The sequence below is a fragment of the Leucopleurus acutus genome (assembly GCF_964270905.1).
Source record: "Leucopleurus acutus genome assembly, chromosome: 8".
In the NCBI taxonomy this organism is placed as follows: domain Eukaryota; kingdom Metazoa; phylum Chordata; class Mammalia; order Artiodactyla; family Delphinidae; genus Leucopleurus; species Leucopleurus acutus.
Genome location: NC_139151.1, coordinates 15,042,173 through 15,060,371, shown reverse-complemented (window position 1 = coordinate 15,060,371; position 18,199 = coordinate 15,042,173). Strand labels below are relative to the sequence as shown.

Below are 18,199 nucleotides of genomic sequence, written 5' to 3'. Positions count from 1 at the left end.
AGGACACAAGTATTGCTGCAATGCAAGCCGTGGAAGAGTTGCCCAAGGTGGAGGGATCCAGTGTGAAAATTGGATCTAGGGCTAGGAGGACTGCAGCAGTAGGGTATAAAGGGTAGGAATGAATCATAACCATGAATGAAGCCTGTGTAAATTGGAAGTTCATTCTGTCCTAACAAAGTTAGGGTCTGTGTGTATCTTGAGGAGATAGTGGGCAGAATCATCCAGACCTCTGGCTATGTGGTTGCTAATAATTTTCTCCTTTGGGAACCCTGGTCTAAGAAACTCCCACTCTTGGGGACTTTCCTGGTGGTCCAGTGGTTAAAACTTTGCCTTCCAATGCAGGGGGTGTGGGTTCGATCCCTGGTTGGGGAGCTAAGACCCCACATGCCTCGCAGCCAAAAAACCAAAACATGAAACAGAAGCAATATTATAACAAATTCAATAAAGACTTTAAAAATGGTTCACATCAAAAAAATCTTTAAAAAAAAAAAAAGCCCATCTCTCATTAAACTGTTCTGAAGTTTATTGAATTACTCTTACGCAGAGGAAAAAAAGAGGGGTTCCCACACATGGTAGACAGGCATGGGCGTAAAGGACACAAAAGAGTAAGTGGCCTCAATTCTTCCTCTAAACCAGAGATTCTCTGAATTGAGCCTGCTTCAGAATCACCTGGGGACCCAAGAGTGTCCCCAAGTGGGACCCAAGTGTGTATTTTTTAAATAAATCCCAAAGTTTCAGAACCACCACTAACCCAATGGCTAAAGATGCCATCTATTGAAAATATCCTAATTCCCCACCCAGTCTCAGACTCCAGCTTTCCAAGTGTGTGGAAAAGGATAGTATGTTTTCATTGATGAAGAGTTTCTGATGCCAGTTTACTATGCAGAAGGCAGGGGTGGGGCAGGGACAGGTTCTGAGGAAAGAAAATAGAATGGTACCTTCTATACAGGGGAAAAGGGTACTGAAGGGGCCCTGGCTGAGACCTCCTTGTAGGTAGTGGCTACCGCTCCACAGGAGTCATAAAACCAAGGCCAGCCCCTTAGCAGAAATGGGACTTTGTCATACACACTCTCGGAGCCTTGATAAGAAGTGATCCTCAGGGCCTTTGATGTCTCTGCCACCTCCGCTCATGATGTCATGGAAACTTCTGAGTGGCTGTGTCCCTAAACACAGCAGCCCGCGCTCCACTGTGGTGAGGAAATCAAAGCCGTAGAAGGGTTGTAATAGGGGACTGGAGCCAAGAGAGTGTGGTGGGGCCGATCCTGCACCCAGGGAGCCCACCAGGACAGAAACACCAGTGGGTCAAGGTATGGTGGGAGACGGCCCATCACACGGTCCATGTGGGGCGGAGGAGGGAAGTGATGAAAGAAGGACACAGATGGGCAGGGGAGGGCAAGGGCCCAGTCAGGTCAGGGCCACTCCCATGCCTTGTCCAGGAGCCTTCAAAAGTCCAGGCGCCTGCTGAGTGAAGGAGGACAGCTTTCTTGGCTGAGCAAGGAGAGAAGGTCCAGTCGATAACCAATGAGCCTAGAAGCCACCAGCCTCAGGTTCACTTGTTCCGAGCCCAGTTCTCACCAAGATGACTGTACTGAGCATCATTCCGATCTCGAAGGGGCTAAGAGATGAGAAGGAGAAACAGTGAGGCAGTGTCAGAACTGTCCCAGGGAGAACCCCAGCAGACCCCAGAGATGAGAGATCATTCCTGGCCATTCCAGACCCCCCAGTGACGGCTTCCCCACTAGGACCTTCACACACATACACATTAAACCTAGTATCAGGCTCTCCATCCCCACTCACTCCTCCCCCCATTCTCATCTTTTTCCCCTCAGGGCTCACCTGATAGAGCTGGTCATTCCCCAACAAAACTTGAGTGTCAGCAACTAGAAGAACCAGGGAAAGAGAGTCAACAAGGGCCTAGGAGATGGGACAGGGAGACCCCATGAATGCTGCAGGGGGACTTCAGCTGGTCACACCCTTGGAAGTCTGCATGAGCTATATGGGCACCTAAGTTCTGTCAGCAACCAGTTGTAAGAGGCCTTAGGAGATTGCAATAGTGACTCCCAGATGAGACACAACCCACCTCCAGCCCCATTCCTTAGCAGGTACACACTCATACCCACATTCACAGCCACAACACACACATGTTCTGTCCCTTCCACTTACCCCTAGAGAGCCTTCCAGTCTCGTGTCCAGCAAAGCAGTAGACACCCAAAGCAAGGAGCACGGTGGCAATGATGTCAGTGATGACGATGCCTGCCAGGGTGGCTGAGTCCAGCTCCACACAGTTCTGGCACACTGTGGGGGAAGGGAGGCCGAAGGAGAGGTGGAGGGTCTTCAAGATCAGGGAACCATCTCTGCCTCTTAGGTCAGCCCCAGGATCTCTCATGCCAAGACCCAAACTTGGAAAAAGTCCTGCTGAGAGCCTTGATACATCTACCTCTAACCTTCAACCCAAGAAATCCCTGAGGAGATCCAAGAAGTTGTCTCAGCTTTGTAGGAACTTAAACAAGGCAGTAGGCCAACCACTCTCCCCACCAAGCCCTTACTGCTTGGGTCACAAGGTCCCTATTTTTCTTTTGCCATTAAGCTATTTCCCACTCAGGGCTCCAAAATCTGGCTCATACCATTAGGAGAACAACCCAGTTTGTTGAGAGCACAGACTGGTACACCAGAGCTCCCTACACCTAGAAAGTTCTCATATCCAGAGGCCCCATCCATTCCAACGCAAAGGGTCTTGGAAGCACATACTTCGATAGTATACTTGCAGAGTAGGTGTTTTGCTGGTTTGTCCATCTGCCTTATTGCACACATACAGTCCTCGTGGGTCCAGGCTGCGTTTTCCCAAGTCCATAGTTTTATTGCCTACGGCCAGTTGTCCTACCGTTCCTTCTAGCCACGTGATGCTCTCATTGCATCTCAAAAACACTCTGTCCTCAAGTTCCTCCACAGAGATATCGAAGGGGCTCACTAAGGGAAAAAATACCACAGTTGGAGCCAGCTCTTTGGTCTGCACCAGACTGCTTGTTCTGCTGAGGCTCATACTTAAGAAGGACCAATTTCCAAGTCTAGAATAGTTCATGGTTTCTAGTGAGAGAGACGGAAGTCACAAGAGAAGTGCTTCAATAGGCTCCCCACAAACTGCGGGGACCAAGAAGGACATGAGGATACAATCCAAACAGAGGACAGGCCCTGATGGACATGGAGCAAAAGAGGAAAACATGGAGTTGGGTCGATCCAAGAACCTTCCTGGAAATGTGTTCAGACCACTGATTAGAAGTAGGAGGGGACCCCAGACTGCTAAAACACCCAAGAGATATGGAAAGAGATATGGAAAGAAGAATGGTCCTCGATTGGAGATGTCCTCATTTTTTTCTCCAAGAAACCTTCTAATTCTACTTCCCAGGCACCTGCAACACTCCCACGTCAACTTCTCATCTTCTGCCCCCTCGCCCCACCCTTGCCCCAACCACTACCAAGGGAATGGTACTACTAAAGCCTTTCCTATGGCAAATGATGGCTGCGGGTAGGAGAGAAGCTAATATGAATTACCATCCCAGTGGTCCAAAAGGGGACCTAGGGCAAATCCCATGTAAAGATTTTTAGTTGTTCCACCCTTGCTTAGGAGGAGAGGGACAGGAAAAAAAATTTTTATTGAATCTGTTCTTGGGGCTCCACACAGGTCAAGTCTTGTGGGGAGTTTAAGGGTTGGAGGTACGAACAGCACCTTTCTAGATCCACTGAACTGCTGTGACTGAGAGCATCTCCACAGCCCACAGAGGCACTGGAATCTATATCTCCAATCCCAGGAAAAAGTGGAATCTACATTCTTCCTGAGATTCATGGTCAGTAACCAATTTGGATAGAAGAGCATCCTCTAGAAAACCCCCCGAAGAGCCATTTCTCATGCCTCTGTAGCAGGTCAGGAGAAAATGCATGTATTCTCAGGGAGATCCATGTACATCAGATGCTCCACATCACAGAGTCATGTATTCCTTGGGGATCCGCTTCCACTGGAAATCCTGGATGTCCCAAAGAAGCTGACTACTAGGGTAACCATTCATCCCATTTTGCCTGGGATTGAGAGAATACCTGGGACATGAGAGTATCAGTTTTAAAACCAGACAAACGTGGATGAGTGGGTCATTCTACTGCCCCAAATCTGCCCTCCCTCCTGCTCAGCCTCAATTTAACTTTTCTCTTAAAGCATTCCCCTGAGTGCTGGGCCATGGCCCCAGGTGGTGACATCATGATGCCCAAATGACCAAGAGTCCTGGATCCCAAAGGCTCTCTGCCCTAGAAGGAACAGTGCTCCCATTACCAGCCCTAGGCTAAGGCACACACATACTGCAACACTTCCTACAGATCTCTGGCCTAAGGTCTTCAGAGAGACATTCAAGGCAAAGATGCACCCCTAGCTGGATTCAGTCAAAGCGAAGAGCCTGTGCTTCCCAGACCCTGTGCTACGTCCCAACATGGCCCTCCTTGACAACGCTGCCTGGTGAATTGAAGCTAGCATTGAGAAGGACTTTCGAGTGGACCACATTCCAGGTGGTAATGTCGCTCTTAGGTCCCTTCTCCAAGATGCCCCCATCCACCCAGAGAAGCCTTACCTTGGGAGAGAAGGGCAGCCAGTATCAGGCCAGACAGAAAACTTCTGTGTTCCATCTTCCAGCAGAATTCATCCAGAAGAAGACCCAAGTCACAGAACTATCAGCCAAGGTGAAAGCTGCCTTCCCCCAACTGACTCATGTGTACCCGGAAAAAGTAAAGGGTGGTGGAGGCACTAGAAGACGCCTATTTCTCTGCTCTCTGCTGTTGGTGATGGGAGGCTACCAGGGTAGAGGTAGGCTGGGGGTGGGGTAGGAAGGAAGCAGGTGCAAATCGCTCTTTCTCAGAGCATGGAGGGTGGGGGAGGGGTAGAAGGGGGAAGCAGAGGATATGGAAAAGGTTGCCTGGACTTCTAGGAAGTAAAAGGAGATTCAGGGTGTCCTTTCTTGAGTCACTGATGAAAAACAAGAAATTCTGAGTTCCTGTCAGCAACATCACTACATTTACTCACCACCTAAAAACTGCCACCTCTCAAAATCCTTGAGACAAGCTGTGAACCCCATCCCAGAATCCATATCAGCTAGGTTCCTCCCTTTCCTGGTCTTTCTTGGGACCTACCCGAGGTCCTCCTTGGGCCGCCTGGGACACCACACTAAGTAGCTTCTTTTTTTTTTCTGTTTTTTTTTTTTTTTTTTTTGCGGTCCGCGGGCCTCTCACTGCTGTGGCCTCTCCCGTTGCGGAGCACAGGCTCTGGACGCGCAGGCTCAGTGGCCATGGCTCACGGGTCCAGCCGCTCCGCGCCATGTGGGATCCTCCCGGACCGGGGCACCAACCCGCGTCCCCTGCATCGGCAGGCGGACTCCCAACCACTGCGCCACCAGGGAAGCCCCTAAGTAGCTTCTTACCAGTGGGAGTTTGAGCTTTGGGAGCCCTCTAACGAGAGATTTACATCCTGGCTCCAATACTGCCTACCTGCTGGGTCTGAGCCAGTCACAGAATTCTTCAGAGCCTGATTCCCTCAGTACCATGAGAAGAATTCGAATGGAATGTTTCCATGGTACCTGACACTTCATATGTTCTCAATAAGAGAGAGAGTTATTAATAACAATATGATTAATTCGCAGCACAATTGAGTCTCCCCAGGAGACAAATGGACTTTTCTCCTCTGGGCTATGGAAATCCCAAACTGTCTACACTGTGGCAGTTAGACTGTAATTTATCTGAGGGTAGAGCGCGTACATGTCTTGCTCACTTCTGTATCACCAGCACCTGGCCTGTGCGTGGCACATGGTGAGAGCTCCGTACATTTTTCTCAATTCACTGGCTGACCGGCTGAGGGGCCTGAGGTCCTGGGAACACAGCCGACCCTAGTCCTTGGAAATGTATGGTCTGTCTTGGTGGAATCGTCCTACCTATTCCTTTCCAGGCAGGCACCACTCTGATGATCTCATCTCAAGAGAGCAGTGAAAAAAAATCCCTGGACTGAGGTGGCTTTCTGTTCAGAGTTCCAGCCCCAAGCACCTAAGAGTTCCCACCTAAATTCACTAGTTCTAACAACAACAGCTAGCAACAGCTGGCTGAGACCCAAGTAACAAGTGGTGGCAGAAACGTTTATCTTCCCCTCATAAAAAGAAGGCGGCCCGGGCCCCCTCCTGCCCAGCACCCAAGGTGGCTTTCCGTACAAGCTGAGTCTCTGAGATGGGAATCCAGCACTCCCTCACGCTCCCTCCCCTCCACCACCCACGCTCCTCTCCTTAACTGAAAAGCCAGAGGTATCTGCACCTGCAGCCCTCCTGAGCCCTGCCCCCACCCACTGCCCACACTTGAAGCAGAGGGTGGAGGCTCCGGGTTCTTGCCTTCTCACAGGGGCCCCAGCCTTAAGGATGCTGGGCGGAGCCAGGCTATACGCTAGCACAGGCTGGCTGGCTGGCTGCTAGGGGCTGCTCAGTGCTTCTGCGGGAGAAGAACAGAGGCTGCTATGGAGCAGGGGAAGCGTCTGGCTGGCCTCATCCTGGCTGTCACTCTTCTTCAAGGTAAGGGCCCGCTAGGGGGTCTGACAGTCTGGAGAAGGGCTCAAGGGAAGAAGCCATAACAGGGGGGCAAGAATATTTGGATCCCCTAACCTCGAGCTGTCATCCTAAAGTTCAGAGAAGGAAGGGCAAAAATGAAGCTTCTCACTGCTCTCTGCTAAAGAGAAGCCATGTTCCATGGGAGAGATGGAGTCCTTGTCTCTTAAGAAATCAAAACAGATGACTTTACTGGCTTGAGAGAGAATCCGGATGCCACCATCTTAGGTTTGAATGTAGCCCAAAGGGCACAGGCCAGGAATCTGAAGAGAAAAGGTATGTGTTCCTTAACTCAGAGCTGGGGTTAGGAGTAGACCTATGAAGCATTCACTCACTCTGTTGGTCAGCTGGTCAACAAATACGTGTGAGATCCTATTACGTGTTAGGCTAGAAGGGTATAAAGGTGAATAAAAACCTTCTGCTCCAATTAGCTCATAGTCTAATTGAAGAGATAAGTTTCAACGTTGCCAGATTGAGTGTAAGGTTCAATATAGGTTGCCTGAACAAATAGTCAGTTGGAAATACAATAGGAAGTGGATGAACTGGGCCGATGCCTGGAATCTGGACTAGAGGTGATCCTCTCCACATTGAAAGTCGTTGAAATCACGCAAGAACTATGAGAGATGTGAGGAAGAGGAGGCTGAGGATAGAACTGTGAGGATACCACCTTTAAGGAATAGTTAGAGAACAAACATGTCAGTAAAGAGATAAGGGAATGATCTAAGAGCTGAAATAATTGGATGAGTGCTATTCCATAGAAACCAAGGGAGTAGAGAGCTTCCAGAAGGAGAAAATCACCATGAGTATGAAATGCTAAAGAGAAGTCCACTGATATAAGAATATATTCAAAAGTTTAAGTCTGTATACATACTACCAAATGTAAAATAGATCGCTAGTGGGAAGCAGCCGCATAGCACAGGGATATCAGCTTGGTGCTTTGGGACCACCTAGAGGGGTGGGATAGGGAGGGTGGGAGGGAGACGCAAGAGGGAGGAGATATGGGGAGTTTTGAATCAGAGTTAGAACGAGGGGACTCTTTTTTCCTCCCATGGTGAGGTGGATGGGGAGAAGAGTTAGTTAGAAATCTGCTTAACTCTTTGTCTTGCTTTTCTTTATCTTCATTTACCCATTTATTCACTCATACATTCATTCGAAATATATAAAGTTCCTACCATGTTCCAGGCACTGTGCTGGGTGAACTATTCATAAACAGTTCACCCCTATATGAAGTTCTAAGACTGTTGACTCCTTCCAACTGTTTCATCACACTTTGATCTATGCCCCCATCACTCCCCATAACAAACTCTACCTCTAGCCAAACTACCTCTTTTGTCCTTTTCCAAGTCTGTATTTTTGTTCAGCTATTCTTTCTACCTGGAAACTCTTTCTCTGTCAGGTGAATTCTTACTCATTCTTCAAGGCAGAACCAAATGTCATCTTCTCTGTCAAGCTTTCCCTGTCCCCTCACCCTTGGTCAAAATCAATAGTTTCTACCCTTTTCCATATGCATTTATACAAATACTAAATGATAATTTATAAGTACTATTACATTTATTACATTTGTGTTTATTTTTTTCCCACTTCATTGTAAACTCTTCAGAAGCGGCAACTAGTTATTTGTATCACCACCCTTTTCGTCCACACTCGTTACTCATTACTCGTTACTCAGACACATAATAGTGGTAAGTGTTTGGATTAAATCCAATTGAACTGAACTCCAGTGTTGGTTCTCTATAGTATGTCTACCATGCAACTCTACTACTCTGAGTTTTGAGACAGATTTGAGGGCTATTTAATAGCTAACTCTTTGGGGACATTCAGGGTTTCCACAAAATATGGATCACCAAGGCTGAAGGTTTTAGAAGTAACTCAGCTCTAAAAGGCTTTAGCTAGTGCACACCCAGTCTTTGCCAGGGCTTTAGCTGCTAAAGGAGAAGAGCATTCCACACTGTACAGGCAATACCCTTACGGATACTGCAATACAGTTCTGCAATGCTAACCGTCCAGAGTTAGTGTCAGACCTCAAAGGTTAAGGGCTCAGTCCCCAAAACGACTGCCCTCACTTTAAAAGCTAGGCACAAGTTCAGGGATCCTCAGACTACCCACACTTCTAACGAACTGCCTACAAATCTGGAGGGTTCCCAAGAACCCCCTCAGAATTTGCTAGAACAACTCACAGAACTCCGGAAAGCCCTATCCTTACTACTACAGTTTTCTTACAAAAAATAAAATCAGATCTATCCAAATGAAGAGACACATAGGGTGAGGTCTGGGAGGCTCCTGAACACAGAGCTTCCATGCCCTCTCCTTCAGGAATTAAAATACATCACCCTCCTGGCACATTGATATATTCACCAACTAGGAAGTATGAATGAGTTTTTATTGGGGTTTCATTACATAGGCATGATTGATTGAATCACTGGTCGTGTGACTGAACTCAATCTCCAGTCCTCCTCCCCCTCCTAGGGCTCAAAGCCCCAATTCTCCAATCACATGTTTGGTCTTGACCAGTCCCATCCTGAGTCATCTCATTAGCATAAACTCATGTGTGATCCAAGGGCCCACGAAGAATCACAAAGGCAATCCTGTCATTCATGAAATTCCACGGGTTGAGAAACTCCCTCCCAGCAACCCAGGAGAAAGACCAGACAAACTCTTTGCTATACAACACCCTAAATTCGGTTTGGTGATTTAGGCAACAATCCAAAGAAATAGGTATAGATACTGTCACTCGCATGAATTAGGCTCTTGCTCTCCATGTTGGCCTCAAATGACCATGGAAATGATACATCAGGGGATCTGAATGACTCCATGCCCAGCTGATCCTCTGTCTCTCTTCTGTCTCTACAGGTACTATGGCACAGTTGAATGAAGGTAGGGGAAATGGCTTCTTTCTATCATCAACCTCTGAGGAAATTCATGGAAATATGGCTTCCCACAACAGTAGTCCTATAGGAGCAAGTGAAGAGCTAAGAAGGGATGGGATGATGAAGGATAGACAGGAAACCTCTCCAGTGTCAACCAAATCAGTGGCCAGCCTTGACCTCCCTGGCAGTTTTCCTGTAGCTAAACAATTAGTTTTCTGGTTCTTGGAGGAGAAAGAGGACCCTAGCAGCTAGGCACTACTCAAAGCACAACCTATGAACCAACAGCATTGGGAGCACGTTAGAAATGCAGAATCTCAGTCCCTCCCCAGAACTATTGAATAAAACCTGAAATTCTAACTAGACCCCATGTGATTCATGTGCACATTAAAGCTTAAGAAGCAGTACTGTCATGGTCTCCTGATGCCCTGGGACAGGGAGAATTTCAGAGGCAAGATCTTAACAGACATTTCCTTTTTCAGTAAAAGTGGATGACAATCAAGAAGATGGTTCAGTAATTCTGACTTGCGACATGAATGAAAATGTTATCAGATGGTTTAAAGATGAGGTGGAAATAAGTCCTGTAAACACAAGTAAAAAGACTTGGAATCTTGGAAGTAGTACCAAGGACCCTCGAGGGATATATTGGTGTCAAGGATCAAAGAACCGTTCAAAACCACTCCAAGTATATTATAGAAGTACGTATCCCCTTTGGTTTGCTTGTGTGAAATTAAACAGTACTTGCTGCTCTGGTGAGCTTCTTGTCTGGGGTGAGTGTGGAAATAGATGCTAAACAGTGAAGTAAGAGCCAGTTTTCTTAGTCTCAACATAATTTTTTTTTTAATTTATTTATTTGGCTGCGCTGGGTCTTAGTTGCGGCACGCGGGATTTTCATTGAGGCATGGGGGATCTTTAGTTGCGACATGTGGGATCTTTTAGTTGCAGCATGCAGAATCTAATTCCCTGACCAGGGATCAAACTCTGGCCCCATGAATTGGGAGCATGGAGACTTAACCACTGGACCACCAGGGAAGTCCCTCAACTTACTTCTTTTTGAATTTAACAAAGTAGCTCCCCCAAATTCTTGAAAAAACATAGCCTGTGTTGTAAAGCCTGACTCACTTTTGGGTAGGCCCCACAGATTGGAGCAGTCAGCAGTTTATATAAAGTGAGTTAGGGCAGGTGAGGGAGACAGGGGAGACTACCAGGTAAGTAACAGGAATGTAGAAGGCAGTTGAGCATGGAGAATGGGATCTGGTCTTCCTTATATTTCAATAGTTGCTGGGACTGATACTACATGGGCTCCCCCAGGACTCCTGGGGGACAGAGGAACATCAAAAAGCATTGAGTTCTCAGCCCAAGGATCTTCCCAGGCAATTCCCTTGCCATACCACCCACAGAGAGAACAGTCTTCTGCCCTAGACAGAGGTATTATCTCAGGAGAAAAAAATCCAGAACAACTTTCACACCTCGAAGGAGGCTTATCCTTCCCTTTCCCCACAGTGTGTCAGAACTGCATTGAGCTGAATTTAGCCACTGTGTCTGGCTTTATCTTCGCTGAAATCATCAGCATTTTCCTCCTTGCTGTTGGGGTCTACTACATTGCTGGACAGGAAGGAGTTCGCCAGTCAAGAGGTAAAAGAATGCTCTTAGCTGAGGGGTGAGACCACCTGGGACCCTTAGCCTTCTTCCTACCAAAATAGAACCAATAGAAAAGACTGGGTTGGCACGTGTGACTGATGAGCACGACTGGGTGGGGCTCTGGTTCTGTAGGCAGGAGAAAAGGACACTTGGTGTTTTCACAGCATATTTGCCTATCTCAAGATCCAACTCTCTCTGATTTGTCCTCTGTGCTTTTTAAAAAACTCTTTCTTGAAGTAAAACCTACATACAGAAAAGGGCATGAATCACATACACACAGCTCAAAAACCTTTTCTAACAAAGCAAACACACACATGAATCCAGCACCCAGTTTAAGAAAGAGAATTAACACTTGTGGTCACTTCTAGCCTCCGCTTAGTCCCAAAAGCGACCACTATCCTGACTTCTAACAACACTGATTCATTTTGCCTGTTTTTGTTGCCTACGTAAATAGACTCATACAGTAAGTACTCTTGTGTGTGGCTTCTTTTACTCAACAATATGCTTGTGACATCTATCCATAGTGTTATATGTAGATGTATTTCACTAATTCTTATTGCTATTCAGTACTCCATTGGGTGAATATATCCCAGTATATTATTTATTGTATCTTGTGTATGTGTACATTTTGTTTATTTTTTGTGCAGCTTCAGACAAGCAGACACTGTTGTCCAATGACCAGCTCTACCAGGTAACGGAATGTGAAGTGAAAGAGACATTGCTAGTTAGTAGTCGTAAAATTTTGGAATGGGGGGGCAAGTTATTTGGAAGAAACTGCTTAGGACATACCAGACGATGGCATTATTATCCCTTTGGGTAGAATGGACGAAATAAAGAGAAGGGTTGAGAGAGACTGAGGTCAGGGTCTAGTGACAAAAAGTTGAAGAACACACAGAGGAACTAGATACAGAGCCTCCATTCTTGTCCTCTCCCACCCTCATGAAGAAACCACTCCAAAGCCTTGAACATAAAAAGCACTCGATAAGTATGCATCAATAGAAAACAAACTTATGGTTACCAGGGGGTAAGGGCAGGAAGGGATAAATAGGGAGATTGGGATTGACATATACACACTACTATATATAAAGTAGATAACTAATAAGAACCTGCTGTATAGCACAGGGAATTCTACTCAATACTCTGTAATGATCTATATGGGAAAAGAATCTTAAAAAAAGTTTTTTTTTAAAAAAAGAGTGGATATATGTATATGTATAATAGATTCACTTTGCTGTATACCTGAAACGAACACAACATTGTAAATCAACTATACTCCAATAAAAAATTTTTAAGTATATATATATATGAAGAAAGGTGAAAAAAATAAAGACATTTAGAGTGAAAGCTAAAAATTTTTTTTAATTAGAAAATAAATATGCATCAAATTAATTCATAGAGGACGATGGAAAATGATTATGACTGTACTATCCTTTTTAGCCCCTTAAGGAAAGGGAAGATGACCAATACAGCCACCTTCAAGGAAACCATTTGAGGAAGAATTGAGCCCAGAACTCAGAGTAGGTGTGTCTCTCTACACCAATTCTAAGAAAGTGCCTTTGCACTACCTGCCTTCCCAACTACTGCCAAGTTTATCTCCTTGACCCAGGCAGCTATAAGGATGGTGGGTAGGGAGGATTGATTGATAATTCCTTGGGGGGAGGGGGATGACTCTCCTGTGCATTGTAGGATTTTTAGCAGCATCCCTCGCCTCTGTCCACCAGATGCCAGTAGTACTCCCCAGCTGTGACAACAAAAATATCTCCAGATATTGCAAGTATCCCCATGGGATGCAAAGTCGCTCTTAGTTAAGAATCACTGAACCTATATTAACCTTCTAATCACCCAAGCAATCAATCAGAAGTTCTAATTCAATCAACCAGAAATTTCAGTCAGTAAAACAGGGCCCAAGCATTATTTGGTTTTCTGAACCAGTTACAATTTTTCTTTTTTAATCCAGGTGTTTTCCCTTCTATCCAGTTCTCAGAAACAGAGCAATACATTTTGGAGCAATCCTAGTAGAGATTTTCAACCCTAAATCTAGACTCAAGATTCCCAAAGGTGACAAATGGAGAGGAAAGGCCATCAGAGCAAATTCGGGTTTTTCTCAAAAAAAAAAAAAAAAAGTAAAGTAAAACTTGTATGGTGTTTCAGGAGCGCCACCTATTGGAAGTAATTTTTCTGTAAAAGAAAAACGAAAAGGTCAAATAACCTCCTTTATTTGAATACCATTTTTTTAAGTTTGCATTTTTATTTACTTTCTTTATAAGTCATAATTCACATGGTTCTAATATGCAGTGAAAGGTCGCCCTCCACCTCCCTCTCCAGCCACCCAGTTGCCTTCTACAGAAGCAAACAATAATACTAGTTTCTTACATAGCTTTACAAGATATTTAAAGTATAATATATCGGAGGTATTCTAGGCATATATAAGTAAATTCTTTTTTTTTTTTATGGATGATAAATGCATCGTGATTTTTTGTTTGGTTTGGTTTTAGCTGCGTTGGGTCTTCATTGCTGCACGTGGGCTTTCTCTAGTTGCAGCAAGTGGGGGCTACTCTTCACTGCAATGCGCTGGCTTCTCACTGCAGTAGCTTCTCTTGTTGTGGAGCATGGGCTCTAGGCGCACGGGCTTCAGTAGTTGTGGCACATGGGCTCAGCAGTTGTGGCACACGGGCTTAGTTGTTCTGCGGCATGTGGAATCTTCCCGGACCAGGGATGGAACCCATGTCCCCTGCATTGGCAGGCAGATTCTTAACCACTGTGCCACCAGGGAGGTCCCCAAGCAAACTCTTAAGTACACATTATTCTTCCTTCCCCTATTTTTCACACAAATGTTATCATACTATACATCTTGCACTTCTCACCTAATAAAACCTGAAGATTACTTCATACCAATATATAAAGGAGCTCTTTTTTTTTTTATGCAGCCACTTTGTACAGATCCCCTATAATTTATTTAACCAGTCCTCTATTGATGGAAATCTAAGTTTGTTCTTTTGCTCTTACAATGCCACAATGACTGTATAAATGTCGTTTTTTAAAATTGTATTGAGGTATAATTTACATAAAATTCACTCATTTTAAGTGATTTCACCTGTTCTCGGTAATTTTTAGCATATTTACCCAGTTGTACAACCATCACCATAATCCAGATTTAGAATATTTCCATCAGTCTCTTAAGATCTCTTGTGCTCTTTGCAGTCACTCCTTGTTCTCACCCTCAATGCCAGGCAATCACTAATCTCTTTTCTATCTCTTTAGATTTGCCTTTTCTGGATAAATGGAGTCATACAATATGCTGCTCTGGACATTCTCGTACAAGTCTTCGTGTGGACATATGTTTTCATTTGTCTGGGTTGATATCTAGGAGTGAAGAATTGCTGGGTTGTATGGTAAATTTATGTATAACATTTTAAGAAACTGCCAGTTTGCCAAACTGGCTGTTCCATTTTACATTCCCACCAGCGATGGATGAATGAGGTTCCTGTTTCTCCACATCTTCACAAATATTTGTTACTATCTTTTTTAGTATAGCCATTCTAGTAGATGTAAAATAGTGTCTTATTGTGGCTTTAATTTGCATTCCCTAACGACTAATGATGTTGAACATCTTTTCATGTGCTTATTAGCTATGCTTACCATATATTTAGTGAAGCGTGTGTTCAAAACTCTTTTTTTTAATTGAGTTGTTTTTCTTCTTACTATTGAACTGTAAAAGTTCTTATATATTTTTGAATACAAGTCTTTTATCAGCTACATGATTTGCAAATATACCTACCAGTCTGTGACTTGTCTTTTCATTTTCTTAGTGGTGTCTTTTGAAGTGCAAGAGTTTTTAATTTTGCTGAAGTCTGTTTTATCCATTTTTTTTAATGGATTGTGCTTTTAGTGTCATGTCTAAGAAATCCTTGCCAAACCCAAGGCCACAAAGATTTCTCATATGTTTTGTTTTTACAGCTTTATTTCTAACAATAAATGTCATTTTGAACATTAAGACTATTTGTAACAAATACAAATAAATGGAATTGTAGGACCATAATGTATTTGCACCTGTAATTTAATTAAATATTGCCAAATTGCACTTCCTTGAGGTTGGACCAATATATAATCCTAACAAGAGTGTCTACTGTTCCATACACAATCTAACAGTGTACTATTAAATTTTTTGAACTTTGCCAATCTGATAAGTTAAAAATGGCATCTCAGCTTAATTTTAATCTGCATTTTCCTAACCATTTGTTTTTCCTTCTCATGAAATACAGGCTCATATCCTTTGATTTTTTTTTTTTACTGTTACTCTTGGTGTTTAGAATATAACCCCTTCTCTTAGTGTTATTTATTTATTTATTTATTTATTTATTGGCTGCGTTGGGTCTTCGTTGTGGTGCACGTGTTTCTCATTGCAGTGGCTTCTCTTGTTGCGGAGCACAGGCTCTAGGTGCACGGGCTTCAGTAGTTGCAGCACGCGGGCTCAGTAGTTGCAGCATGCGGGCCCTAGAGTGTGCGGGCTTCAGTAGTTGTGGCGAGTGGACTCAGTAATTGTAGCGCACAGGCTCTAGGGTGCATGGGCTTCAGTAGTTGTGGTGCACAGTCTCAGTAGTTGTGGCACACGGACTTAGTTGCTCCGTGGCATGTGGGATCTTCCCAGACCAGGGATTGAACCCAGGTCCCCTGCATTGGCAGGCAGATTCTTAACCACTGCACCACCAGGGAAGCCCCTGATCTTCTTCTTATTGACTTGCAACAACCCTTTACATATTTGGGAAAATAGATCTTTTGTTTGTGGCATTAGTTGCAAATATTTTTCCAGTGTTGTTATTTAGATTTTGACTTTACTTACGGTTGGTTTTCTATACACATTTTACAAATATTTGCTGTAGTAGAATTCACTGTTCTTTTATGGCTTAGATTATTCTTTTACAAAACTTCTCCCATTAATTCCTATAGCATTTTCCTGGTTTCACTTTATATATTTAAATCTTTGATCCACCTTGAATTAATTTTAGTGTAAAGGTCTAATATATTGACTAACGTTTAAATCCATAGCTACCCACTTATTCTGGAAGTATTTATTGAATAATCCACCTTGTGCACATTAATTTTAAATGCTACATTACCACTCCACTCTCACCAGATTGTAAGCTCCAGGAAAAGTTGTATTTTTTTTCTACTACTGTAGCTTCAGGAGCTAGAACAATGCTGGAACATAATAGGCACTCTAAGATTGCTCAACATTTGGTGTGTGTGTCTGTGTGGGTTACAGTATACTATTCAGTGGCATTAAGTACATTCACAATGTTGTGCAACCATCACCACTCTCATTTTCAGAATTTTTTATTATCCTGAAGAAACACTTTACCCATTAAACGATAACTCCCCATTCCTCCCTCACCCCACCCCTGGTAACCTCTTTTTTACTTTCTGTCTCTGAATTTGCCTACTCTGGGTACCACATATAAGTGAAGTCATACAATATTTGTCCTTTTGTGTCTGGCTTATTTCACTTGGCATAATGTTCTCAGGGTTCATAGCAAGTATCAGAATTTCCTTCCTTTTTAAGGCTTAATAATGATGTGTATGTATATGCCACATTTTGTTTGTCCATTTACCCGTCAATAGACATTCTGGGTTGTTTCCACCTTTCACCTATTACAAACGATACTGCTATGAACAGTGGTGTACAAGTATCTGTTTGAGTCCCTGCTTTCAATTCTTTGGAGTATTTACCCAGAAGTGGAATTGCTGCATCATATGATAATTCCGTTTAACTTTTTGAGGAACCACCAAACTGTTTTCCCAAAGTGCTCCACTATTTTACATTCCCATCAGCAATGCACAAGGGTTCCTATCTCTTCACATCCTCACCAAGACTTATCTTCTATTTTTTTTCATAATCACCTTCCTAATGGGTATGAGGTGGTATTTCACTGTGGTCTTAATTTGCACTTCCCTAATGATTAGTGACATTGAGCTTCTTATCATGTGCTTATTGGCCATTTGTATATCTTCTATAGAGAAATGCTTATTCAAGCCCATTGTCCATTCTTTAATCAAGTTGTTTAGTTTTTTTGTTGTTGAGTTATAGGCTCTTTATATAACTGGATATTAACTTTTTATCAGATATGTGAGTTACAAAGTTTTTCTGTCACTCTATGAATTGTCTTTTCACTTGCATGCTTGAAAAGTATGCTGCTTCCTTTGCCTTTGTGTACCTCAAAGTAACCTTTAGGATGTACTCGTCCTCACTTTACAAATAAGAAAACTGCACTCCAATCAACGCATATCTTAACACATTTCCGGGTACCTAATAACAGTTCACAAGTTTCAGTTATTGTTAATGCTACTGTTATTGCTTCATAGATAATAATTATCTATGAAGAGTTACAGAAGCTGTTTCAAAAAGGTCTAAGATCGGTGGAACAATCAGCGTAAGTCCACGGAGGCCTTAGCAGTGCCAGGGTTCACCAACTCATACGTGCTGCTGATACATGGGTTTCCGAGAGCCGCGTATACCATTGAGCTCCACCACAATCCGCTCCCAACTCAACCTGACCCGCCCCCAATCCAACCCCAAATCCACTTCCGGCCACTTCCGCCCCGCCCAAGCCAGTTAGCGCATGCGCAGTGGGGATGTTTGCGCGCCCTCTTCCAGCGCAGGGCGACACACCCAGCTTCCGGCGCCCAGATGAGATTCCACAAGGCCCGGCGCCTTGTCATGACGTTAGCTCCGGTTGCCGTGCTGAGTCGGAAGTGGGAACGCTTCGGCCGCTGAGATTCTGTCGCGTCGTCGCTGCTGGCCCTCAGGCTCTGGTAAGAGGGGATATAGCTGGAGGGGAGGGGATCGTTGAGTCTCCAATGGGATTTTTTTTCTCCTAGTCGAATGCCAGTCCAAACGTCTGCACTCTTACCTCCTCCAAATGCCTTCTCCTGTGCTTTCCTAAACACTGTCTCTCTCCTTCATGAACTTCGACCCTGTCTGCCTTGGGAACCCCTTACAGTGCTCCAGCTACTGGCATCTCTGCCCCTCTTTGCCATTTCCCTCCTGGAAAAGGCCGAATCCTGGCCTTGCATTATCTTTGG

At 44.3% G+C, this 18,199-nt stretch overlaps 3 protein-coding genes and 1 pseudogene across 4 annotated transcripts in view; 3 read left to right on the top strand and 1 right to left on the bottom strand.

Annotated features, from left to right (window-relative positions):
* LOC309964907 (trehalase-like) overlaps window positions 1-18,199 on the top strand; it is a 419,483-nt pseudogene that overhangs the window by 141,780 nt on the left and 259,504 nt on the right. The gene's annotated exons all lie outside the window — the stretch shown is intronic.
* On the bottom strand, window positions 1,550-4,665 carry CD3D (CD3 delta subunit of T-cell receptor complex; the record flags this gene model as incomplete). The annotated part of the gene is made up of 5 exons (XM_082845733.1): window positions 1,550-1,615; window positions 1,837-1,880; window positions 2,164-2,295; window positions 2,749-2,967; window positions 4,611-4,665. 5 exons carry the CDS (start codon window positions 4,663-4,665, stop codon window positions 1,550-1,552), a joined length of 516 nt encoding a protein of 171 aa, XP_082701859.1.
* CD3G (CD3 gamma subunit of T-cell receptor complex) lies at window positions 6,526-14,446 on the top strand. Its single transcript, XM_082845731.1, has 7 exons — window positions 6,526-6,581; window positions 9,465-9,488; window positions 9,961-10,176; window positions 10,982-11,113; window positions 11,767-11,810; window positions 12,557-12,640; window positions 14,381-14,446. Exons 1-6 carry the CDS (start codon window positions 6,527-6,529, stop codon window positions 12,620-12,622), a joined length of 537 nt encoding a protein of 178 aa, XP_082701857.1. The 5' UTR covers window position 6,526; the 3' UTR covers window positions 12,623-12,640; window positions 14,381-14,446.
* UBE4A (ubiquitination factor E4A) overlaps window positions 17,855-18,199 on the top strand; it is a 33,877-nt gene continuing 33,532 nt past the window's right edge. Inside the window, exon 1 of the mRNA XM_082845714.1 lies at window positions 17,855-17,929. The gene's annotated coding sequence lies outside the window, so the exon portion shown is untranslated. The remainder of the gene's footprint in view (window positions 17,930-18,199) is intronic.

What these genes read in the sequence shown, in the direction of transcription:
- CD3G (XM_082845731.1), top strand. Translation starts at nt 6,527, where the DNA reads ATGGAGCAGGGGAAGCGTCTGGCTGGCCTCATCCTGGCTGTCACTCTT. An exon ending in ACTCCAAGTATATTATAGAA is followed by an intron (nt 10,177 to 10,981) that starts GTACGTATCCCC and finishes CTTTCCCCACAG; the next exon opens with TGTGTCAGAACTGCATTGAG. An exon ending in CCAATGACCAGCTCTACCAG is followed by an intron (nt 11,811 to 12,556) that starts GTAACGGAATGT and finishes TATCCTTTTTAG; the next exon opens with CCCCTTAAGGAAAGGGAAGA.